Below are 25,318 nucleotides of genomic sequence, written 5' to 3'. Positions count from 1 at the left end.
AGTGTTGATGATAACACAGGGGTTATTGCTGAGCAGTGCTTACACGGCGTCAAGACCTTTTCTGCTTCGCAGAGAGGGCTGGGGGTGCACAAGGAGTTGGGAGGGGACAGAGCCAGGACAGCCGACCCCAACTGACCGAAGGGATATTCCAAACCACGTGATGTCATGGTCAGCAATAAAAGTGGGTGAGGAAGGAGGAGGAAGGCAGGAGGATGTTTGGAGTGATGGTGTTTGTCTTCCCAAGTAACTGTTGTGCATGATGGAGCCCTGCTTTCCTGGAGATGGCTGAACATCTGCCTGCCGCTGGGAAGTAGTGAATGCATTCTTTTTTTTGCTTTGCTTGTGTGTGCAGCTTTTGCTTTACCTATTGAACTGTCTTTATCTCAACCCACGAGTTTTCTCACTTTTACCCTTCCTATTCTCTCCCCCATCCCGCTGGTGGAAAGCGAGCGAGTGGCTGTGTGGGGCTGAGCTGCCTGCTGAGGTTAAACCACAACCTGTTTCTGTTTCGTTTTGCTGGAGGCTCAACTTACCTCACAAGGTCTCATGCATTTCAAGCTAACAAAGAAAACTTCCTAGTTAAAGGACTGTTCAATGCTGTTCGTCCCAGCCGAGTCACTGGGAACCGACAGAAAGGGAACACATAGCCAAAGTGAAGTGCAGCGCTGAGCTGTGTCCCCTTCATTGCATGGTGTAATTGGAACCATTAGTACAACAGGCAGAGGGGAGCGCTGTGCTGTGAAGAGATCTATATGCCTGTGTTTTCCTTACGTGTTGCTTTCACAGCTTGCGTCAAGAAGCTCACAGATCAGAAGTCACCAGCTTGCAAGAACATTTCCAGAAATTACTGAAGATTTAGAGAGCAGCTGCTAAAGAAAAACTGGGTATTGGCAAAACTTTGTGCAAAATTCTGTGTGTTTATAGTTAAAATTTTAGGTTGTCAAATTACCTGAGAATCTGCCTCTGCAATCCTAACTCTGAAACAAGAAGATAGCACTAAGGGGAGGGACACCAGTGATGCTATCCCGCATCGGTGTGAGCCGGAACTGCCTGCCTCCTCCATATGAATGAGTGTAATTGGCCTGTGGAGCTGCTGGGGTTCCTTGTGGATGGGCTAGATGGCAGTTGCTTTATATGAGGAGACTAATTGTGGCGATTGAGAATTGACAGATTTGATTCCTAACTGATTAAGAATTCCTAATCAGATTCATAACCCATTATATGAGGAGATTCCTAGTAAGACCTTGTTTATGGCATGCATTAAATCTTGTTGGAAAATCCCCCAATTTTTTGTACTATGAACTCCTGGAAAAACTAGTTCCTTGAATGTAGCAAACAGTTTGTATTTGCTCTATGTTTTCCCTTTTGATTCCTAAGGAAAAAGTTGTCTCTGTGAGCATGTCAGGCAGATGCCTCTGACTTCAGAATCTCACGATTACTTGAATTTTCTCAACAGTGCAGACCAAGGAAGATCCAGCCTCCCCCTCAAAGGGAAAGTGAACTGTGAGAGTTTGGTACTTCTGCTCTGCCTGATCCCTGGCTGGATCCACAGTGTGACAGGCAGGGTAGCTGGTGTAGCAGGAGAAGAAGGGAGCCCAGAATCTATGCACAGAACTGGAAGTTGCTGAAGAACACAGAGGACTTGGGAAAGGTGATGCGCTGAGCGGTATGTGTGGAGAGAGGATCGGGGAAGAAAATCCACAGTAAAACAGGCTGCATTAATTATTTTGCCCATGGAGTATTATGCTTGTTTGCTATGTCCAAGTAACAGACAAACTTCTGTATACCAGCTTTCCTTGCTTCAGCACAACTCTCAATGGTTTCATGATGAATTCCCTAAATAAGCATCAACAACTCTCTTGGAAAATTACTCCTAGAATTTGGAAGCATAGATTTGCCCGTTTCTGTAACTGCGTCCCACATCTGCCAGTTGTTAAGGTTGTAATCATTCTCACAGCCTATAATCTCTCTGACCTTATCTCGGCAGACACAAACTGGTATGAAAGAGAGTAGTATTCAGCACAAGCACCCTGTAACAAGAGTGTAACAGAATGAACATCTAATTCAAAACAAAACAGAGATACTAAGAAAGCTTTAGCTTTTACTCAGAGCTTGTAAAACTCCCTGTTCTGTGTGCATACTAATCACAGGAGGCAATACAAAAATGTTTTTAAGGAGCTGGGTACTTATCTAGCAACGTCTTCTTTTGCTGTGCCTAGAACTGAGACTCGAAGATCAATCAGCAAGGTAAGTGAAGACAGGATAACTGGAGAGCTTCAAACACTGATTTTTGCTGTTACAACTACTCTATGTAGAGGATACTCTGAAATGCAAGTCACAGCCACATCCTGTTGAGGATGCTGGATGTCAAGTGCTTGACTCTTCCTTGAGGTGTACCAAGACACTAAAAATTAATGATTTTTAAGTGGTGGGGAGAAGTGACAAAGACACTGATGTGAGCTGATTATATCCTATAAAATCTGCAGTGCACAACCCCCCCTCTTTATTTTGCAAAAGTTAGGCATAAAATACACAAAGCTTTTTAACAGTTGTCTTAAAAATTTGCATTAGAAAGACACCTTACTAAAGCAATAGCGACATGGTACGGCTGGTAAGAGACACTGACTGTATTTCAGTGTGGCGGAGAGGAAAAGACTTCGCTGAGAGGGTCAAATTAACAATTTATTTGGACTTCGCTCACAGGTCCAATATGCCACTATTGCAAGTTTTATGGATACAATAGAGAAGGCACTATTGCAATTTAAGGAAAAAAAAACCCAAACAATTCACAGAATGCACTATTACAACCTACAAGCGATCCCGAAAATTAACAACAAAAACCACAAGCGCTCTAGATATTAATACCTTAAAAGAGTGTACTTATCACGATCTTAAAGCATGCCAAATATCATATGTATGTTATTTAATCACTTACCCTCTCTCTCAGGTAAGGCCACTAAATCCCTGGGAAGTTACCTTGCACAGCATCCTGGACAAGGGGGGAAGAATCTCCTACAGGCCAGCTGTGTCACTGGAAGACTCCCCATTTTCCTTCCCAAAACTTAGGGTTTAAATATCCTGATTACACTATCTGGAATGGTTATCCCCGGTAGTTTGATTGCCCCTTAGAGGTAGTATTGTTTATTTTGTGACACCTGGTACTCAAAGTCACTGAATAGTGGTGGGATGTGACTCGGGGCATTTTGTTTGTTAAAGGCACCATTCGGGTATCTACAAAGTGTCGTACATATTAACACTAATTTCTTTAGGCTTTTGCTCTTTGGCTGTATTTTCAATAAAAATATTTGCTCTTGTGGTAAGATCAGGCACTAGAAGTCTGTTATGCTTTACCAAATTCTTAGCTGATACCAGCCTCCGCCATACAGTTCCCGCCCATTTAGTTGACAGGAAAGATGAGTTTTTTCCTCAATGTGAAACTGGGCTGTGGCATCTGCTTCTCTGCATTCGGCTCACAAGTCTTTCTGCTCACCTCTTGATTCACTGCTGTCAGGATGGTGAGAATATCTTCTCCACTGCAAAAACACAGGTATGTTTTCTATTAGGGAGGCTGTTTGTTAACATCAGAAAAATTACCACAGTCTCATGTATCTTGATCTACACCAGTACTAATGGCTCCTGTCTTAAAAAGGCTTCAAAGCAGTTGGCTAAGCTGCTTTGAAAAATCTGCACAGTATTGCTCTGCCCTATATTATTGTTTTCACTTGAGCAAGCACTCACACTGCGTATCATCTACCTCTGCATCCAAATCAAACGCCTGTCATTCAGAAGGAAAATACACGTGTTGCCAAGAAGCAGCTTAAGGAACCATAGTTACCGAGGACAGCTGTAGTCCAAGTGCTGGCACAATGCCTGTATGTACCAGGTCCCCCGCGTTGGGCTTCTGAAGGAAACGTGATCTGGCAGGGTAGCCATGCCCAAGAGGAAGTCTGCCTCTGCGGGGATGCAGTCGAGCTGAAATCTTGCATCTGTTTCTACAGAAGAATCTTGCTCTCCAGAATCTGTTTCGACGGTCACACCTTTCTGGTAAGCATCACCTTGGCAGGCCTGAATAAAAAAGACTTTTGGCTTTCCAGTAAGTGAGCGGCAATTCTGTCCAGTGAAAGAAATGGTCAGTTCCTGGATAGGTACTTCCTGCCCATCAACACCATATATAATGCCTTTTTTCCCATGAGACAGGATACAGCAAACAAAACAGTCTCTGTCCTTGTGGTCTTTGCACTGGTAGATGTTCACAATCTTACGGATTTCCTCTGCGGTGAGGTTTCTACATTCTTCTATTTCAAAATGAAGCTTGCTAAAAACTCTTTTCAGAGCCGCTGGAAAGTAAACAGAAGGGGAATTGGAGCCGTTTCATTATATGAAAGTTGGAATCTGCAATTGCAAATTGCATTTCTAGAGATGAACAATCTTTTGTTTTAATTCTGTTGCACTACTATCCAGGTAGTTACATTCCTGCTCTGAAAATAATCTAGTAGTCTAATTAGTAATCATATCTCTACGGAATTCCCTTAACTCTCATTAAAAGGCTTGCTTGCAATCTTGCTGTTTAGTATGGCCTCTGTCCGGAAAGCATGCAGAACTGTTAAGAAAGCTGTATCTCTTTCCCCCACGCACTTTCCAGCCAGTCCCTTGACTGACAAGGTGTTGAACAGTGCAGTTGCTTTACCCAGGAGCAGGGGGCACTGCCCACTTGGGTAGTACCTGTGTAACAGGAAGAGAAACCTTGCACTCTGACTCTTTAATTAAACTGGAGTTCAAAAGTTTAATTCAATCAGGGAAGGCCCATTGATGGATTTTATCTCTTGGCATAGACAGTGCAAATAAATACACCAATATCCCAGAGCCTAGGACCTGCAATGAGCTATGCTGCTGCTGCTGCAGGACAGCCTGCTAAAATCAGGACCCCTGAATAGCAAGGTAAAATTAAGTCCCTAAATTCCAGCATCCTTCCTGCCCTTTTTTTAAAGTTGTATGTTAAACAACTAACACCCAGTTCTGGTTCAGTAGCAAATCTGTTTCTGATCCTGCATATTTCAGAAGTAGTAAGCATAAGGGTGACACAAAGCTAGCCTAGCTTGTAAAGTCCAGCCTGAGGTTGCTGTAAACTCAGTAAAACAGCAAAATGCTAGTGAATTGTTCCAAGTCAGACAGTAAAAACTTGACAAATGGATTAGGGTTTGTCAGCACAGGAAACAGAGCTGACTCAGCCACTACAACAAAAGTATCCGAGGAGGGGAAGATTGAAATTCAGACCTTTAGTACAGAAGAATAAATTAGGTTTCTATTTTTGAAGATACACAAACTCATTTTAATATTCACTGTACCTGCATCCACATCTGTCCCATTCCGATCATTTAAGCGTTTGGGTTCCGGCACTGCTTCCCTGGCTTTTGCAAAACTGTGATTATTCAGGATCAGGCACATTCCACGGGGTCGGCTAGTCATTTTGTAAGCTTCGAGCTGATGAAAAGAAAGAATATTGGTGAAATTACTACACTCTCCTCCAGGTGCTTCTCAGCCCTTGCTAGTGGCACAGCAGGGCAACCAACCAGCTGGCTTTCTCTCTAGGTGGCTCTCCCTGTACAGCTTTGCCCCAGGACCTGGCAATGCACTGCCCCACCACCTTTGGGAGTCTGTGCACAGCATGACAGCCCGCCACAGACCCACAGCATCATGCTCAGCCCACACTGGGTGCTGCGCTCACCCGCTTCTTGCCCAGCCATCTGCCAACTGCGTATTTCCTGCTGTAATAAACTCGGTCCATCTCGCTACCCTTGCAAACGTTCTGAAGTTCTAACACTGCAGTAGCTGCTGCCTGTGACTTAGTTTCAGAATGAAGGATGTTGGAGTGGTGCATTTTCCTTTTTCTAGACGGTGCTTTTAACAGTTGGGTTCACATAATAACTGTTCACCTCATGGAGGGATGATCTAAGACAAAATGATGATGTTTCTAAGAAACAAACTGCCTTACCTGGGAAGATTCATTCCAACTGCCAGGAGAATCAGGTGACACAGACGACGCCAGCCAAGTGGCACGGGCTGAATATAGACAAAAAAGTTTAAGTACAGAATGTAGCACTAGAGAAAGGAGAGAAGCTCTGTTCCTATTCTCTATCTCCACATGTACCTCCCTGGGTAAAACTGTTCTCTGAAAACACTGAATTGTGGCCAAATGGCTGTTCCTGTTAGCTATAAACCACTAGATAATCAATTTAAAGGAAGTAAAATGTAGTGTTATCAGTCAGTAAGTAACTGGATACTTGGTCGCTTTTTAGAAAGGCACCCGTGTAAAGAACTGAGATGCAAGTGGTGTAGAGAGTCCAAAAGCTGAAGAAGAGTGAAAAACCTTAGCATTAATTTTTTGAGAGTTTCCATTACCTTCAGGGCCTCCTGTGCTGCCCCTCTGTTCCTCTGTGATGAGCATCTCTTCTTTACCTGAAAAGCAGTCATTATTAGTCCTGTATGATATCTATATGTGACTCAAGAGTAACTATGGGAAAGAGGCCTTTTTGTTTTGTTTTACCAAATAGGCTTAATTCATACTCTTCAATTCTCTTCAACAGGCTGATGTTAATTCCTGCACAGAGACGCTTCAGCATACTTAGGTTGTCTTCTCCCAAAATCCCCTTCTTCTCCATCTCAATGAAAACGTCGAGCATTGTCTGGGTAATCAGAGAGGTAGTTTGTTCTTAGGGCACATCCATGCTGCCACTGGGAGGGACGCTGCAGCATGTGCATGTGCACCTAAGCTTTAATGTACTGACAGCACATGCGACCCAGAGTCAGTCCAGCTGACTGGTAGCTCAGTTGAGACCTCAGCTGAGTCAATTAAACCTAGTTCAACAAACCCTATAAGTACTGTAAGTACAAATATGTTTTCAAAACATACTCATTTCCCTCCTGCAGCTCTGAGACACCAAGACCTAGTAAGATCTACTACAGAACTAATGGTGATCATACAGGAATATATAATGTCGTTTTTAATGACTGCTTTCATTCATTTGACTTCCAGTGTCTATCTTGTGCACTTAACTGAAACACAAGAATCACTGTAGTCACCATCTTGAGCAATGGCAAAAATAGGTGTAACCATGCAAGTATGGTGTAGAGATTGCTCTGATGCAAAAGGGGACCCAAGGGACAGGAGCTCTTGCCAAACAGTGAGTGGTCACCCCAACAGAACAGCTATCACTAGGTGTTCAGTAGCAGCTATCACTGCTATCACTAGCAGACAGTCTCTCTAAGAAAAGTGGGGAACTGTTACAAGAGTTTTCATTAGACAGAACAAAGTACCCAGCAGTCAGAACTGCAGGCTGAGATAGTCTAAGAGCAGCTGGATCTACTGCAGGGCTACTTATAAACTCCAGGCTCTTGGGCATTAGCCTTGGTAAAGATCTGCTGCTTAGATTTGTATTTTCTAAGTTTGGAAATAAAAAGAACAAAAGCATAAAGTAATAGCCACAGTGGGTGATTTTATGTGTTTTATAATGGCTTAGAAAGCAGCCAAAAGAAAATCAGTTGGGCAAGATGAGAGAATGTGCTCATCAGTCTTCCATTGATCAAAGCCACTGAGTCCCTTAAGCCCCATATGCTGCATGGACACGAAGGGCCTCTGTGCCTGGTGCAGGGCTGGCCCACACTCTCTGCACTAGGACACTGCTGCAAAAGCTGCACACAGACAAGTCGCATACGTACCAGAGAGCCTACAATCCCTTTCCAGGTGCACCACTTTTCTTATGGTGTCTTCACCATAAGAACAGTGACACCATAAGAAGAGTGACACTCATTCCCCTCATAGCAACCCAAATGCATCTAGGAATTATTATAATAATTAAAAAAAAATAATTAAAGAAATTCTTACAGTCTTAGGGTTTAGCCTGCATTTTGGTAATTCTTTCCCCAACAGAAACTTGAAAGAATTCAGCTCATCTTCGGTGATGTCTTCTGACAGCTGAAAGAGCAGGTATCTAGAAAGAGACGTGGAGGACACTGTTTCGTCGTGTTCCCAAGCATGTCCCTTAGCACAATTTAACACCGTACTGCTGAACTGCCCCCTTCACCCCCCTCCCTCCCTTTTTTTTCCTTTTTAAATTGTGGGGGACGTCAGTCCCCGAACAGCCTGAAGCCAAACCATCTTCAGCTGCGATTAAAAAGATCTCTGTTTTCCTAAAATCAAAATCACGCTGAAACTTTCTGGAGTTGAGGACAGAGACTCACAGGCAGCCGCTGCTCTCACCACCCGGGCAGGGAGGCCCTCCGGGGCTCGCCAGTGTTTCAGAGAGGCGCACCTTTAGTTTCCTCCCTTCTACGGGACAGAAATTTCAACTTTCCGTATGGCTTGTACCCGCTTTCCCTTGGAAGGTGCTTGTGTGCTTCCAAACCTTAGCCTGGTGTTCAAATGGTCGGCCAAAGCCCGGGCCGAGCACGGGAGAAGGGCAGCCGCCGCCGGGAGGGAGCTGCCGGGTGAGGCGAGGCCCGGCCCGGCCGCCCGCTGACCCCGCGCCGCCGGCCACTCACCTGTAGGCTGACACCTTCGCCCTGCCTGGGATCTGAAGCTCCCTCGCCATCTCCTCTCGGCTGGAGCCCAGATGGACGGCCAGGAGGTCGATCCGACTGATCCGGTAGAGCAGCTCCTTCAGGAAGGAGAGGTTCCCCGCCTCGATCATGCCTTTCTCCTTCAGCGCTTCGAAGAAGTCCTGTGCCTTCTGGATGGCTTCCAACTTCCTCATGGGGACGTGCTCCAGGCTGAGGAACTTCAGAGCCGCCAGCTCGGCCTCGCCCAGCTCCTCGCTGACCACCAGCAGCCGCTGCCTCGGGAGCTCCATGGCGGCGCCGGCGCGGGGAAGGCGCAGGGCGCTTCCCGCCGCGCTTCCGCCGGGCAGGAGGCGGCGCCGGGGCCCCTGGGAGTTGTAGTTCCCTCTGGATATCTGACTTAAACAAACAAACAAGCCAACAAACCCCACAGACTTAACTTAAAACCCGTGCGTCTGACAGAGAGGACTTCTCTCAGGCGCATTTTAGCCTCCCCCCTCCCCGTTCACAGTGGTGAAGCACTGACTATTCCCGAGTCCATTCTTGGGAAAACTGAACCGAGGGGTGCAGGTCAAAAGGTCTCCCTCTGCCCCGGCTTTGCCCACAGTCACCTCTCTCTAGTTTAAAGGCATCACAATTCATTGCCATTTTAATACACACAGAAAGAAGCTCATACATAAGGCCACTGACTCTACTTCCTCCCTGCGAGCTTTTTGGGGCTGCTGGCAGGCAACCTCGCATGCCCAATACGGGTGTTCAGCCCCCTACCCTAACAGCCACCGGCCACGGAACCAGCTCCCTTCCCAGCCCTCCCAGATCGGCTGAAGACCCTTCTAGCAACAGGAGCAGGCTCGCAGGAGCACTGCGCGATGGTGTAAGACCCTGGGACAGCGCACCACCTCTGACACACCTTCTGGTGCAGCACTCTCGGTAGATGGTATTTCACAACAGGAGGGAAGATATTTTACCAGTTGGCATTTCATCCTTATGAAAATGAACATTAACACCTTGTTGCTCACCTTGAGCAGGAAAACCACCCTCAAAGCATCCACACTCTCCAAATAAAGAGTGTTCTTGCTAGGCACTGATTTAAAACCAGAGTCCCTTCCCCACAAAAAAAACAAACAAACAAAAAAAAAAACAAGAAAAAAAAACAGTTTGACCATATACTAAGCAGAAATCTGTACATCGTTATCATAGAAGTGGCGTATCAATGTTCAAAACCCTACACAAGATATTTGATTACTGAATGTGTCACAAGTTCGTTCAAAGGTGGAAGTAATCTGAATATGGCAAGACACTTTTTGACTGCCCATGAGCTAACACACCCTCAAGTCATGTTAAAACAAACTCTTCCTAATGAAGGAGGTATGGATCCTTCTCTTTGCACTGATATGCCTGGACAACTCAGGCCTAAACACAAAGTGGCTCCACAAATATAAACCTAATGTAAAAGACCTAGGCCAAGCTGAGAAGACATGTCCAGAATAACGTTCCACCTAGCTAGAAATGTATTACCCTTGGCACCCACAAGAGCCAGCCACATTCGAGGCCTGGGGAATTCCTGTGGTTGTCAATAACAGAACAGATACAGTGACGAGAAAAGGCACAGTTGAAGACAGGACACACAGAAATGAGTATCTGGGGATTCCCAAAGATCTCAACTATATTTTTTAGCGCATTGCACAGGAGTCACTGCAGATTAAACACGCCATTCTATGTTCATAATTTTACACAGCTCTAGTTGAAAAGAGGCAGATCTGAACAATTTCAGACCAAATGTGCCCATGTTAGTTAGGGGTTAGAATAAAAAGTGTAACCAGCAAGGGCTGAACACCCAATATCTCCGGCAAAAAATCTAGCTCTGGACACCCTGCTACATAGATTAATCTCCTAAATGGTGTGTATTTTGTTTCCACTTCTCCCTGGGCTTCAAGATTTCCTGCAGGAGATCTTACAGATCGCAGACATAGCCAACAGTTCAACTAATCAAAACTTTGCAGTACCTGAATTTTGCACCACTTTGAGAACTAAGAGTGAACCTTTATATAGGTGGTAGGAAAACATATACTTACAGCAGCCCGTGCAATGGGAGAAGCTGTCAGCGATCTGAACACGAGCAGGCTCCTTACACGTACCACTGACCCATCCCAAGAGCAGCACGTTAACAAGTCACCCCAAAACAATTACAGTGGAGAGAATGACAAACTTCCCATAAAAGGTGGGGATAAACAGCTCTCTGGGAAACTGATGTTAAACTGAACGAATAGGTGGCAAGATGTAAATGGCTGGGCAGTGACTCACACCACCAAGAAACGTTATTTCCGCCTCTGCAGCTAACAGTCCTCCCCAACTCTTCTAAGCATTTCCCTTTTCAAACAGTATCACTCTGATCTTGCCTGCTTTCAGTTTAAGCCTGCAGGACTTCAACTGACCAACTTTGCTTTCCTACCAACCTTCGGACTCCACTTTCTGGTGGTAGCGCTTCTGCTGGCTGAAAATAAAACATGGAATTGAGTGCCAGAATTGTTTCGTAATAGCATTTGCCCCCCCAGACAGGAGTGGAAGAAAAGGGAGGACAGGCAAAGTAACTATAGCTGCAGGTCCTCCAGAGAGGAAGGGCAATTGCCCCTCACTATTCTCCAACTTGTGCTACAGAGGGAAAAAAAGTTCAAAACTGCAGATCTGACTTCCGTCTTACCTCTTAGTTCTGTGGGAGGGCCATAAATACGTGCAAGAGCATATCAGCCACCCTGCCGCAGTCCTGTATGAGCATACTTTGCTCAGAACCATGAAACTGAAAGTGTATTTTCTCCTTCCTTGATCACTGCATGAGCCACATACAAATTCACAGCACAGCTACTTCCTGCAGTCCTTCAGAGGATTTTGACAGAGTTTTCCCTCCATTCTAGTAGGTCTTCATCAGCAGGCAATAATGTTAGCTATGGAGGTGGCCTGATTTTAACAGGCAGAACAAAATACCATGCCAATTTAATGACAGGGTGTGACTGCAGCACCACCTCCCCCCAGCTCAGCGAAGTAGGGCAAAAATCCCATGATCTCAGGGAAGAACGTATTGTAAAGAAAGCTCAGCTTACCTCAACATCAGGGAGACTGGAGGGTAACCTTCGTTTTAGAGAAGACAGCTGCACCTGTGCATCATCGGGTTCCCCAAGACAATTAACAAAGAATAATGCCTTCCTGAGCTATCCAGACCATCATGGGGGTGTGCATATGTGGCTCAGCCCAACATGAAAGTATAAAAACTGGACAACTGATAAAACATTTAAACTTTGAAAAGAGCAATGGGCTTCAGCTGGCTTCAACCACATGTACCACTGTGACTCTGAGGATGCCCAATGTCACGATGGTGAGCATACAGAGATGGGTAATGAGAACCATGTTTGTATTGTGATTCAACTGAATATTGCAATCGCTCAATCATGCTTGCATTGTGATTTCAGTGTGTTGCTGTATCACTCTACTAAATCAAAATTCCATGAAGCACCAAATATACCAAATAAGTAAATTTGATATCCAATTCCTCCTCATGTGGAATATATGAAAAAACTTGGTCTGAGTATTGAACTTTGGCACAGAGAATTACAAAAAAACAGACATGCTGTAGATTCACAACTTCACTACAGGAGCAGCTGACACCTTCCAGGAAGTTTCTCCCAGAGGAAGCAGTTATTTCGTCTAAGCTATATTTCCTTATCATAAAACAACATTCACAAGTCTAATTACTAACTTTATATCAGGGTCTTATTTATGAAAACATTATAAAAATGTAAGTAAATTGTTGCCACATTTCCTGAATGGTTAACCAAGCACCAGCCACAGAATTCTATCATACCTGGTAACACCTTCTGGTAACTTGCCACAAACAGCACTCTCATTTATGTAGTGCTTGTAATGTTTGTCATTTATGAAATCTGTGGACAGAGCTGGCATTCTCCCTTTTACTGGGAAGGTGAAAAAGGGTAAGGGGAGTAAAATGCAACTGCCAACACATTGTGTGGAATTAGAAAAAAAAAGTTTTGCTTCAAGAACACAAGCATGACTGAATAAAGAACCCCTGCTTTATGGCAAGGCATGGATTTCCAAAAAATACAAACTAAAAAAAGAAGTTACAAAGTGTCTGAGATCCATTCTTTATGCTGTTACAAACTCAAAAAGAACGTAGCCATTGGAATCCCATACAGCTCCCACACACCACTCTAAACATTGCTGAGGATGCAAGGTAAGAACAGCCTCACTGGCATCAGCTGCCATTATCATGAAAGTCCTGAATTTAAACTTATTCTTTCCTACCATCTCTCCGGCTGCTAATGAAGGGATATCAATATGCTACCCCTCAGAGTGACTGCCATCAAATACTTCAAGGAGAGCAAAATAACTCCTTCTGCTGAAGTAAAAAGTCTTTGTCATGCTGACCGTCCCTCAGTCAGCTCATCCAAAAGAGAAACACACCACAAACAAGGTCATATGAAAACCAAGACTATTTATTAAAACAGAACCAAGAGTCCACAGGAGCTAGAGCCAGCTGCCAGGAAGAGAAGGCATTTCGGATTAGTGGATCCAATGGCATGGGACCTGCCTTCCAGTGGTCAACAGCCATTCAAAACAGACTGTTCCCTAACAGCTCTGAAAAAATCACAACTAGAACCCTTACTATTAAAAAGAACCTAAACAGTGGTGCTGTTTAGCCAAGTAAATGAATAAGATAAAGCGAAACAAATATCTGGAGGAAAAGAATCAAACTTGTATTATCATAATCATCTTTTTTTGGTCCTTATGGACAGGGATGTTATTTTCTATGAAAAATTACACAGCTTCCAGAGACAGCCTTCTGTCTCTTCTGGGTAAATCAGTTACAATCTTACATGTGCTCCCTGGGAAGGGGTCTAGCATTCTGAATCTGTCTGTTCTTTTCTTCAGATTTCAGGGACTTATAACAACTCAGACAGAAATGGGACTTCCACTGGCATTTCCAGTAATTCTTAAAAATCACACTACTTGTAAGGGCTTTCTCACTTGAAACCCAGACTGAACGGACTCTGCAGGGCAGAAAGTCAGATCTGTACTCCTCCATGGCCTTACCAGACTGTTACAGATCCAGGTGCCAGCAGACTGATTAAACATGGGAATTAGAAAATTGAGGTGCCATGGCCCCTTGAAGGACTGAGGCTAACTACAGAGATCCAGATAATTTCTCTTGCAAATTCTCTTCCCTGTAGAATTCCATTCCAGATGTCATTCCTAATGGAGTGTATTCTTATTTTTCTACTTTCCAATTGACTGAGATTGTGGAATTTGGAAGATCAATTGCTTCCGTAGGGTTGATGTTATCTTTGGCATCTGCTTCCATCCATTTAATACTCTTCCTCCCACTTCCTTGTTCACTTCTGTCAGGATGGTTATGAGATCCTTGCGGCTTGAACAAAAATGAAGAAAAGTTACATTGAAATACATGGTACTTGCAGCTAGTTCAAGGAGTTGATCTATGTTTGCTCCAGTAAAGTGGTATCTCAGGGAAGGCTAGTACCTTCCTCTCACCCTGTCTGTCACTGAAATTGCAGGCTCCATTGTGTAACCACTGAATTCGGTATTTTTGGGGGAATACAACCAACCTTCCTGTAGCATTGCTTTACCAGCAAAGGCAGTCCCCTACTTTGGTTATAGGCAGAAGAGCGCACTAAAATGAAACAGAACCAAACCTATGCATTCTCCAAGCCCTTTTCTGCAAACTATGAGAAAGTGATGCTTGAAGAGAAATTCTATTTTCTAAATCAAGTTTATGATGGAGACGGGAGGGAGGGAACAATGAAAATTATGACTAAAGAACAGTGATTTTATTGTCTGTGTAATCACTCAACAAATTTGCCTCTTATCAGCTGTCACTGGCACAAAAATCATTTATCAGTCAAAAAATGTTAAAAAACATGCACACACTAGTTTATATATTAATGTTCCAGTGTTACAACCTTGATTCTGTCACAGGCAAACTCGGGGAAGTCACTTGTACTTAGAAGTGTAAGAAGTGTTCTTCTTCTGTAGAAGAATAACAATGTCCAATTCCAGAATAATTACTGTTCTGCACTGCCCTACAGGTGAAAAGCATTATACAGCACAAATGCAAAACACTGATGTTTCAGCACAGCATGCTTAAGTATGTAAGTCTGCAATAGCCCAAATGTACATGGATTAAAAATAGTACTTACAGCGGGCAAAGCAACTCCATCTTCTTACAGAGGCATTGAATGTAAATACTGCCAGTCTCTGGACAGCGGTAGCACTCGTAGTCTTCCACTGTAGCCGTGCCAACAAGAATATCAGCCTGATCAGGAATGGAAGTCAGAGGGGTAGCATCCGTCTCAAGATGTCCAGAAAAGTCTTCTTTTACTGTGACAGCTGGATGACGTACAGAGCCTTGGCAAGCCTGGATGAAAAACAGCTTGGGTTTGCCAGCAAGAGAAGGACAATTAGATCCACTGAAGCAGGAGAGTAAATCTTTAATATTTACAAGCTCATGATCAGCGCCTTGTATTTTGTCTTTTTCACCATGGGAAAATATGAAGCAAACAAAACAGTCCATGTTACTATGATCTTTTTTGCTGTATCCTTTAAGTTCAGCATACATTTGCTTTGCTTCTAGATTCCTGTGCTCAACTGTCTCAAACTGAAGCCACTGAAAGACCCTCTTCACAGCCTCTGGGAAAAAAAGTCAGAAGGCACTTGTTAAACATAGTGACAAGGAAGATGCTGAAACATCAGTGTCCGTGTAGTAGAACAGATACTAGCAGAAGTGTTTAGATCCCACCAATAAACTCACCTGACTGACTCTTAGATTGCCGAACCTAGTTAGAAAAACTCAAATGCCTAATTTTATTTTTTTCAAATACAACTGGGTTAAGCATCACACTATACAAAACAAAAGCAGGTTTCAGATTATCTGACTAATCAGTACAAATGAGTGAAATTCACAAAACAGCAAAATTACTGTTTTAAAGCAAGCTTTAACTGCACATTGCATAGTAATCTCAGATGCTTAAGAACAACACTTAGAAAGTTAAGGAGGTACCTCTTTAGAATGACAAATTCTGCCACTCTTAGTTGAAGTAGGTCCCTCATTCTGTGAGAATGATCAATGTAGCACGAAGGAAGAGGGCGTTTATCTTTTAAGATAAACTTCTGTTTATCTTAAAGGTGACTCTTGCAGGAAGTCAGGCTTTAAGGTAATTTACAAAGCAGTAGCATTCATTTGATCATTAAAGAGAATTTAAGGACTTAAAAACATTACTCCATGATAGCCAAGAATTAGAAACAATCAAAAAGTGAGAAGGTGGAACAGTAATCTTCACTATTTGGTAGATATGACCAATTAAGACGATGCTTTTTACCTAGAACAGAAAGTGGTTCCTTTTTTAAGCCATCAGCTAAAGTGTTGGAAGTGGCATATTGCCAGTTTCTACAGTGACTGTTATTACTGTTACTCTCGGGGCAAAGGAGCTCAGTGGACATGATTCTTCTTCACAGGAAAGATTAGATAGCTCTTTCAGATAATTATATCAGAGAAAAAAACAAACCAGTAATTGGATTAAAAAACTACTTACCTCCATCTTTCAATGTTCCTTCTCTGACTTCATGTGGATTTTTAAAAATGTGGTTGTTAAGAATCACACAGTAACCATGGGGGTTATTTTTCATCTTATATGATTCCACAAGCTGTAGAAACAAAGAAAGCAGATAAGAAAGCCGCGACAAGCATACAAAAGAGAAATATGCTATACACAGATTGCTGGCCCTTCATGTACAAGTGCAAAAAAATCATGAGGGTCAAGAAACAAGAAAGAAAAAGCCTAAGGATACAAGCTAGCTACAGGGGAGAGGAATCTGCTTTGTCTCCCTGAACCCCTCCTCCTCTGTCTCTGTGGTTAGGATATGATTTTGGCATGGGAGAAAGTGTATATCCAGAAACACAAATTTCCACATGCAGAGGAAAAGTTCCTGCACCATATCATTCCCTCTGAGAGTCCTTGTGGGTTTCTAGTGAGGTAGCAGTTTCTGTTGTTCCCTTCCCATCTGTCCAAGAGTATACTGGCCAGGGCTTTAATGTCTCAGTTTCCATTATCGTTAAGATTGGTTTTCTTCACACAACAGCTACTTCTTCATTTCTTGCCTAAAAGGCTGCTGACAGCCAGGTCCTCAAAAAGGAATAAGGCCTGGTCTTGTTTTGAAAATAGGAATTGTTCCAAGGCTTACATATAAAGACAGAACTCTTCCCTTTCAGCTTTTCCACCTGCTTAGTCTTAAGAATTTATGCCACCTCACCCCTCCCCCGGAGCTGGATAAATACTTTAAAGGTAATCTTGAGGTATTCCTCACCAGGTGTGGTGTCTCTCCTTCTGCTCCTTGTCCTGATGGATGCACAGACACAGGCACTGGACAGTGGAGTTTTTCCTTAGAATCATCTTCTAAGAGGGAGAAGATAAACAGAACATTTTAGAACTAAAAATATAAATCTTCCACTGTGCATATTTCAACACTCATAAAAAACAGTACGAGGCATGAAGTGGAGGGTGGTTTTCACATCACTGAGGCACCATCCTTTTGTAGAGCTGGGCCAAGCAGGCTTCCAGTTTCGCAGACTGCTGGTTATTGAAGCTGTGCAGAGCTGTGCTCCATTTCTTCTCTGCTCTTTTACTGGTAGCAAGATCCAGATAATAAAAGGCTGAATGTGAGTAGTCAACCCAGGCAAGCCATTCACTAGCATCTCCACTATGGGATATGCAAGTGAAAGAGGAGATCCATTTTTGTACAGTGGTACATTATAGCTAGTTCATTTACTTCTGTGGCCATTGTCTTTTTCCAGAGAAATTGACTGTTTGGGTGGACACACCAAGGATGCAAAATACCAGCATAATGAAAGCAACCAAACACTTCTTTGAATACAGCTGCCTGAAATCATCAAACCCATGACTGTAGCCAAGGAAATAAATCACAGTACCCCTTTTACAAGTTACACAGATATGTTTAAATGGTAATTGTCAGGGCAACAAGATCTTTAAGACATGCTCTTTTTCTAATTATCAAGGGGGACACAATAATAACAATACTACTAAAAAGCCATTCCCTTGACACTTACACTAGCTCACACTAGGCACCCTTGGCAATTTTATTCTGCTCTTTTAGAGACACAAGCACAGGTCAGCAGCACAAAAACATGCTGGGGAAACTAGCTGGTATCTCTGCAGGGACCTACATAAGCTGTACAGATGTGTCTAAGGAAACACACATCCCAAGTCATCCAAAAGACGGTTCTGGGGAAGAATTTAATAGGTCTCAGTTGTTGTTGGTTAATGTATCATTTCCCAAAGAGTAAGGCCCAGCTGTGGTGTCACAAGTCACCACCTCAGTTGCAACAGCTCAGATATACTGAAGTCCTTGAAATTTCACAGCTGGTACAGAAAGCTAATGGTTACACTTTAGCCAAATACCTGGTCTCCTGGGACTTTTCCTTTGACTTAAGAGCGAACAGCCTGGCTAACAGGAAATAAAGCTGACAAGTTTCCCCAAGGCAACTGTCACTTCCAGTCCCTTTCAAGACTAAAAAAGTATCCTGGTCCAAAACCAGCACTGCACTGTTTCCGGAAGAGAAAAATTGCATTTAAGGCAAAGAGGAGGGAAAAGTAGACCATTTACAAGGCACAGAATGTATTTCAAGGAGATACAAGTAGGTATGATGGGATAATGAAGTAGCAGAAAACTTCAGAAACCACAGATACTAAAGCTCCTCTGCCTGTCCTAGGATACTGTAAGGTCTGTCTCTTACCTCTGGATTCTTGACTTGCCAAGGATGGAGCCACAAAAATCACAAAAAACACCTCATCTCTCCTCTTAAACAGCAGATTAAATAATTTACCTTTTTTTTTTTCTTCATAGATATCAATTTGTTTCTTTACATCAGCTCTAAATCCCTTTAATATATCTTTCAGCACTGCCAGGTCGTCTTCTTTAATTATCTCATTTCTTTCCATTTCCAGTAAGACCTTCAACATTGACTGGTAAAACAAAAACACAAAACCCAAACTCACAGAGTGACCTTCAATAACTGCAGTATCGGGCACTTCTGAATAGAGCAGAAGACAACATCCTCATTCCCAGATACAGTGCAGCTAAAGACCAATTTCTTTTTCCTCCAAAGCTCAGTAAAACAAGGGCCAGGATGCAATGCAACTGAAGAAACAGATCACTAAGGTAAAGACAGGTTTATTAGAAATTGCCTATGGCTAGGTTATCCTGCTGTATTGCAAAGCACTGATGTGGATAACACCATGGCATCCTGTTGTGTCCCTGTGTTCAAAGGAAGTACAGTTAAGTCATTTGGCTGTGCCATTTTACATTTTCTATTACAGAAAGGGTGTTCGGGGCTAATTTTGTTTTTTAAAGCTCCATAGTCCACCAAGTTGGAGGTAAATATGCTAATTTTCCTATAGGTGTCACAATACAAATAGGAGACTTAATAATATCTTCTTAATAATATCAAACATTTTAATAGCACGTTCATTATTTACAATCCAAGTATTAAACTAGTTCCTCAAACCTTTTAATACTTTTGCCAGGAAGTTAACAAAATGCTGTTACCCCAAATTACAATAAAGAAGAAAATGTACCCAATGGCACACAAAAATTTGTGGTTGAACTCACATTAGAACTAGATTTTCTGTCCCCAAAACATTGTTTCTCTTCCAGCAAATATCACTCTTCCTAGGTACAGCATATGTACAAATGTCTTATAAATGCCAAGCAAAGACGAAAGGAAGGGCATAATGGATTTTGCAAGAAGAAAAGATTAGGGAGACAGGTAGTGGAGAGAAAGTAGGAACAGGAGAACAAAAAAGGGCAGAGAAAAGATACAAAGAGATAAAAAAAGGGTCCATTCTTTCACACAGCAACTATCAGCTAACATCCCAATTCTTTCAACAACAGATTTTAGTGAGAGCAGACTGCTTTCTCTTTTCTCTCTTCTTACAAGAACTAGCAGACTCTGAACTAGCCTTGCAAAAAACTTATCAAGATCACTTTGCATACAGCATTATCCTGGAGCTTGTTCTTTGGCATTTCTTTTTGAAGCAGGAACTTCACGCACTTGACATCTTCTGGAGTCAAGTCCTCTGCAATTCTATATAGCAGTTGCCTGGCAATAAAGAATAGACTGATTAAGGAAGTTATGAGACATAAACAAACACCGCAATTACACATTTGAACTGCAAAATGTAAAACTCACAATGGCAGGTAGTCATGCTATAATAAATGCAACGATGTCGGGATATTCATAAGACAACGGTGCAGCCAGAAAACAAGACAATACACAACAGAACTGTTGGACATTTTATATGCAAAGATTTACTACTACTGTGCTTACCTGTAGGCTGACACCTTTGCCCTGCCTGAGATCTGAAGCTCCCTCGCCATCTCCTCTCGGCTGGAGCCCAGATGGGCAGCCAGGAGGTCCATTCGATTGATCCGGTAGAGCAGCTCTTTCAGGAAGGAGAGGTTCCCTGCCTCGATCATTCCTTTCTCCTGCAGCACTTTGAAGAAGGCCTTGGGATCCTGGATGGCTTCCAGCTTCCCCGTGGGGATGTACTCCTGGCTGAGGAACTTCAGAGCTGCCAGTTCATCTGCGACCAAAGCCTCAGAAATGTCAAAAAGGAGTTTGTGGAAGTCTGCACTCATTTCACGTCAGGATTTGGATCTGAACACAAACAGAAGTTGATTTCATTTGTCAGTAACAACAGTGCAACAACATGTTTATAAAAGGCATCACATCATGAGAATAGCCCAAAATAAATACATGCAATCAAAAGCACTTCAGCAGAGAGAGGCTGTCTTGCCATCATAGCTTTGATGCTTGGCTCTTTCAGTTCTCTCAACTTAATATAAAAAACTCTGTACTACCTGAAATTGACAGAGAAAGTAATGGATTTTTCTTGCTTCCTGTGGTATGTCTAGCCAGTGGGAGGTACCAATGCACAGGATGTACAATCCTGACAGGCTGCTGCTGTTTCGGTTGTTTTGGGGTTTTGGTTTTTGTTTTTTTTTTTTTTTGAGGTTTGATCCCATTTAGGGGCAAGATCCGCTTACCAGTCTGAAATACAGACTATGTAGTAAATAAGAGTGCCAGGTTTTATACCATAACGAAGATAAAGGTTTTACATCATCACAAACATGAGTCCACGTGAGTATAACTCTTCCAAGCTATCTGGTTTCTCCAATTTTTATACACTGCTTCTGACCCTGGTCAGCATAGCCAAAGCACGCCTTCCTGTTTTGGATTATCTGCATCAAGTAAAACTAAGTTCCCAGCTTTCAATCAATTTATAATATCCAAATCAAATACAATTCATGTCAACCCTTTTAAAAAGACCAGGAAAATTCTCATCAAACTAGTTCTGTTCCACTGAGCATCAAATACCACCTCCCTTCTCCACCACTTCTTCCATTGGCTTTAGAAATATTAAACTTGGCTTACGGATCCAACTCTTGAGTACAAGAGACAGAAAATACCAAATGCAAACCTTCCAACTATCTCACTCTGACACTTCAAAGACCTGCCTTCAGTGCCTCTCTGGTAAGAGAGCCATTTGCCACTTTATTCTGTCTGCTGTGGATCTAAGACACCTAAGAATTTCTGAAGAGAAACTCTATAGAAATGCATTCAGTAGAGGTCTTGTCCCATTGAACTCACTGGGAGACAGAAAAATTGGCAATAACAAATCAAAACTTGCCACTCCTGCACCACTGGAATATTAGGCAATCCATTTTAATGTTACTGCTACTGCAAATGTTTCAATACCAGGGCTAATAACTCCAAGGTAGCCCAGCTGACTAACTGAATTAGTAGTACTGTATATATTTTTAAAAAAAAAAAAAAAAAAAGCAGACAATTGTATTTCCCTCTCCTCCAAGGACCACTCTACATCAAAGCAGCTTTTTGTGACATGCCCTTGGTCAGCATTCTGTTAGCAAGAGTGAACATACAACTGAATCTTAAACCTTTGTCTATCAAAAAACCTGATAAAACAGCAAAACATGCATTGTGATGCAGTATATACAATTCATGCTCTGCCCCAAATACTGTTTTCTTTAAATCTATTCAAACTGAACTTTTAAACAGACTAGAATCCTTACCATTCAGCCCCTATCACCACAAAACCACCAGTATCTGAATGAATCATATGTGCTTAACCCCACGATTCAATGAGCTCAGTTCTGACTGTGTATTTTTATAGCCACACAGGAAAGAGTATTTTCTTGATAGCTAGTTATGAAGGTATCTTCTTTCTCACATAAGTCATGCCTTTTGTTTAAAATACAAGGTATGTGCTTATAAAAGTAAGTCTTTCTGATAAAGGAAATTTTCATTTTTATTTCTCAAAGGCTGTAAGTTTCAAACCCACAAAATTATTGCAATTTGAACAGATGTGCCACCAAACACGATAGTTAAGCCTGTCTGTAAATACAGGGAGCACACTAAAACAATGTTTAACTGTCTGTCTTTTTCTCCCACTTTGCTAAATTAAAGACACAACTGATACAATAAGCAATCTGTTTTATTATAATAATAATTAATAATAAACCCACTAAATAATAATACCATTAATTTTACACCACTTACATGGGAGAACACGCTCATGGACTGATAGAACAACTCTGAAAAAAGTGAGACAGCCATAGCCTCTAAAGTTCCAGGAAAAGTACTGCCTTTTGTACTATGGTCTATTTGTTTATGTATTTGTCACATGACTTACAAGAAATACGTTATAACAAAGTAATAAGCTGTGGTCATAATGCAGTGGTTCCCTACTCCACCTATCATGGTTCTAATTTCATAAAATTAATTATTACAGTGCTTGTGAGAAAAATTGATGAACAAGCCCCAAAAGTAACCAGGTTTTGCTTTTAAGGGGACACACTAAGCAGTGCAGCCGGGACTTCCTAGTATACAGCACAGCTCAGTATATTTGCTCCCATACATAAATCTTAATTAAAAGACAATGAAGGACGGGTGAATCAATTATATCTTCCCATTTAAAAATACTTCAGTGCTACTGTCCTGCTGTGTCACCAGATTCTCCATGACTTCACCTCCTTTCTCTGAAGCCCCTCTCCAACTCACCAGATCCTCCACAACTTAACCTCCTTTCTCTGAAGCCCCTTGCCAACTCACCAGATCCTCCACAACTTAACCTCCTTTCTCTGAAGCCCCTCTCCAACTCACCAGATCCTCCACAACTTAACCTTCTGTCTCTGAAGCCCCTCTCCAACTCACCAGATCCTCCACAACTTAACCTCCTTTCTCTGAAGTCCCTCTCCAACTCACCGTAGTACTTTTAACATGCACTTTCATGGAAGGTTATTTCCAAAATTAAAAAAAGGTCAACTATCAGCACCAAATTCAGGAGCAGTACTTGGTGAATACAGGAATGGAATAGTTAAACATTCCTGTGAAAGTATTTACATACTGAAAGTATGTATTGAAAGGAAATACTTCCCCATTTACAAGAGAATCTAAACAATAATTAACTTTTGGTGTTTTCATCCTTTTGAAGTACAGACCTCTGCCTTCAATGGTAAGTTTCTCAGTATGATCTGCTGGTCACCAGTATCTTCCTTGCTGTTCATATATTTCCTGCTGCAATCAGTACAGCTACCAGACTCTCTGAAGCTTGCGAAGTCAACATTATGAAGAGAGACAGTTAAGAGAGCTGAAATTAGTTTAAATTTTGCAATGAAAACAATCATTCATCGATTTCAACCTATCTAACTTTATAAACTCAAAATTGTAACATACCCCTCGATGGAATGAGACATACAAATTCCTTCCAAAAGGCACAGCTAGCAACGGTTCAGAAAACCCGTCTGAGTCGTTTCCTTTATCCAAAGGCTGGGAGAACACAGAGGGACACCACAAGCACCGTCTGATCTTCAGGTCCAAAATGGTTCTGTCTCCGTATCATCCCATGCCTCAGCGTCTCTCTCCCTGCATCAGTTCCTCTGTCTTAACTGAATCAAGACTCCAGTTACATTTTGAAACAGGAAGCAGGCTGTGATCAGCACTCTGTGAAAAATATTTGCGGACAAGACCAAACCCAGGTTGGCTCTTTCCAGATAAGAGGCTTCTCCCATCATGCAGCAGTCTCAAGGTCCAGCCCTCCTGGCACTGTTCTTCCTCTTTGTCTTTACTGTTTCACTTCTTATTTCTTCCTCTCTCGCCCTTCCCCAAAATGTTCCTGTCCTTTTGTTAATTTACAGTCTCTCCAATTTCCCTGCATCCTGGTTTTGTCCCTCTGGCTTCCTCTAGAACTGTCTCAGTGACCCAATCTATTCCTTGCACAGCAGGCTGCCAAAATCCTGGCAATACTGACGACTCAGCAACTGTAGTGACTGTGGTCTCTACTGGCAAAACCAGGATACACAGCTTCGGCACGAACACTGACAAATGGGACACATGGGATACCAAAGACTTGTGGTTGTTACAAATCCCACTTTAAGATCATCATCTTCCCAAGATACCAACTTCCCCAACAGAAACACTGTTTTTACACTAGTTCCACTTAAATCTGTCTAAACAAGGCGTTCTGGTTCTGGCGGGGACAGGGTTAGTTTTCAACATGAGGCTGGGACGGATGCAGCTGGGAGGAGCAGGAGTCGCTGCTGGGGAGCTGGCTTGGCTTTCAGTGTTCCCGCCTGGGCAGGCTGGGCTTTCCTGGATCCGGTCGGTGAGCGGTACATCGTGTTTGTATATTCCTTTATCAGTACTATTGTTGGTGTTTTCCTCTTTCCTTGCCTGTACCGTTAGACTGCCTTTATCTCAACCCACAAGTTTTGCCTTTTTCTTCTGATTCTCACCCCATCCTGCCGCATACTGAAGGTGTACAGTGTGGACAGCAAGGAGCAATGAATACTTAAGTTGTATAAAAACCACACGCTCTTCCTCATGACTTTCAAATTGATATCTTACAATCTACTGTGGGAGATCATGCAAGAAATACACCGCAGATCATGCAGAAATGTCCAACAACCTTGCCAAATGGCAGCTGTGGTTATAGTGCTAAGCCTACCCTGCCTTTGGGCTTGTGCTGAGAGTACCACTGCGTGCACCCTGCAGCATGCAGACGTATAAACACAATGCTCAACACACACAAGCAGTATAAATCATGGTAGCATGAACTGTGTTTGAACAAACCTTATCATAAGCGAGGGAGACTTTACCAGTCTTTTATAGTTCACAAGTGTGGATGCCTCTCCCCAGGGAACTCAAGGCAGAAGTCAGCTTAGACTCTTCTGACTGCCTTTACCTACTGATGATTTAACTGGAGATTACCCAGGAAGAAGACTCTACAGAGAAAGCAAGATAACATGTTGATGTTCTCTGTCTACCATACTTAAAAATGAGAGCAAGATCCCACAAAACCAGATCAAAATTGTTGTTAGTATCTATTCTGTATTGATAAAAACTCAATTGTTACTTAAACAGAGACAAGAGTGTGCCAAGTCTGAACACTAATTGTGAGCCACAAACTTCATGATTCTATTACAGTATGTTATATATTCTACTAACAAACAAAACATTTTCTATCTATCTGTGGCACAAATGTGACTTCAAGTGTGGCAGCCATAATAACTCAGAAGACTCAAAATGTGATGGGTCACACAACTATCAATTCATCATGATAAAAAGTGACCATTATGTTTTGGC

General features: G+C 42.5%; 1 protein-coding gene across 9 annotated transcripts; it reads right to left on the bottom strand.

The window, feature by feature from the left end:
• Positions 1–2,664: 2,664 nt before the first annotated feature.
• On the bottom strand, positions 2,665–25,305 carry CASP8 (caspase 8). Of its 9 annotated transcripts, none has more exons than XM_074595625.1 (10): positions 24,806–25,305; positions 23,411–23,677; positions 23,176–23,284; positions 19,982–20,311; positions 19,648–19,753; positions 18,479–18,617; positions 16,942–17,030; positions 16,170–16,281; positions 14,778–15,267; positions 13,038–13,990 (listed from the first exon to the last, which is right to left on the bottom strand). In XM_074595625.1, the coding sequence occupies exons 4-10, from the start codon at positions 20,290–20,292 to the stop codon at positions 13,840–13,842; spliced, it is 1,398 nt and encodes a 465-aa protein (XP_074451726.1). In that variant the 5' UTR covers positions 20,293–20,311; positions 23,176–23,284; positions 23,411–23,677; positions 24,806–25,305; the 3' UTR covers positions 13,038–13,839. The 9 variants fall into 9 exon arrangements, with proteins under 9 accessions (XP_074451721.1, XP_074451730.1, XP_074451726.1 ...); XM_074595621.1 differs by having other exon boundaries at positions 18,389–18,617; positions 24,806–25,058; XM_074595620.1 differs by lacking the exons at positions 13,038–13,990; positions 14,778–15,267; positions 16,170–16,281; ... (5 more) ...; positions 23,411–23,677; positions 24,806–25,305 and adding exons at positions 2,665–3,533; positions 3,836–4,337; positions 5,346–5,481; ... (4 more) ...; positions 8,539–8,952; positions 11,255–11,455.
• Between the last annotated feature and the right edge of the window lie 13 nt (positions 25,306–25,318).

The sequence above is a fragment of the Larus michahellis genome, chromosome 7, assembly GCF_964199755.1.
Source record: "Larus michahellis chromosome 7, bLarMic1.1, whole genome shotgun sequence".
Classification (NCBI taxonomy): Eukaryota; Metazoa; Chordata; class Aves; order Charadriiformes; family Laridae; genus Larus; species Larus michahellis.
Note: the sequence above shows the minus strand (reverse complement) of the source record. Positions and strands in the feature narration are given on the sequence as shown.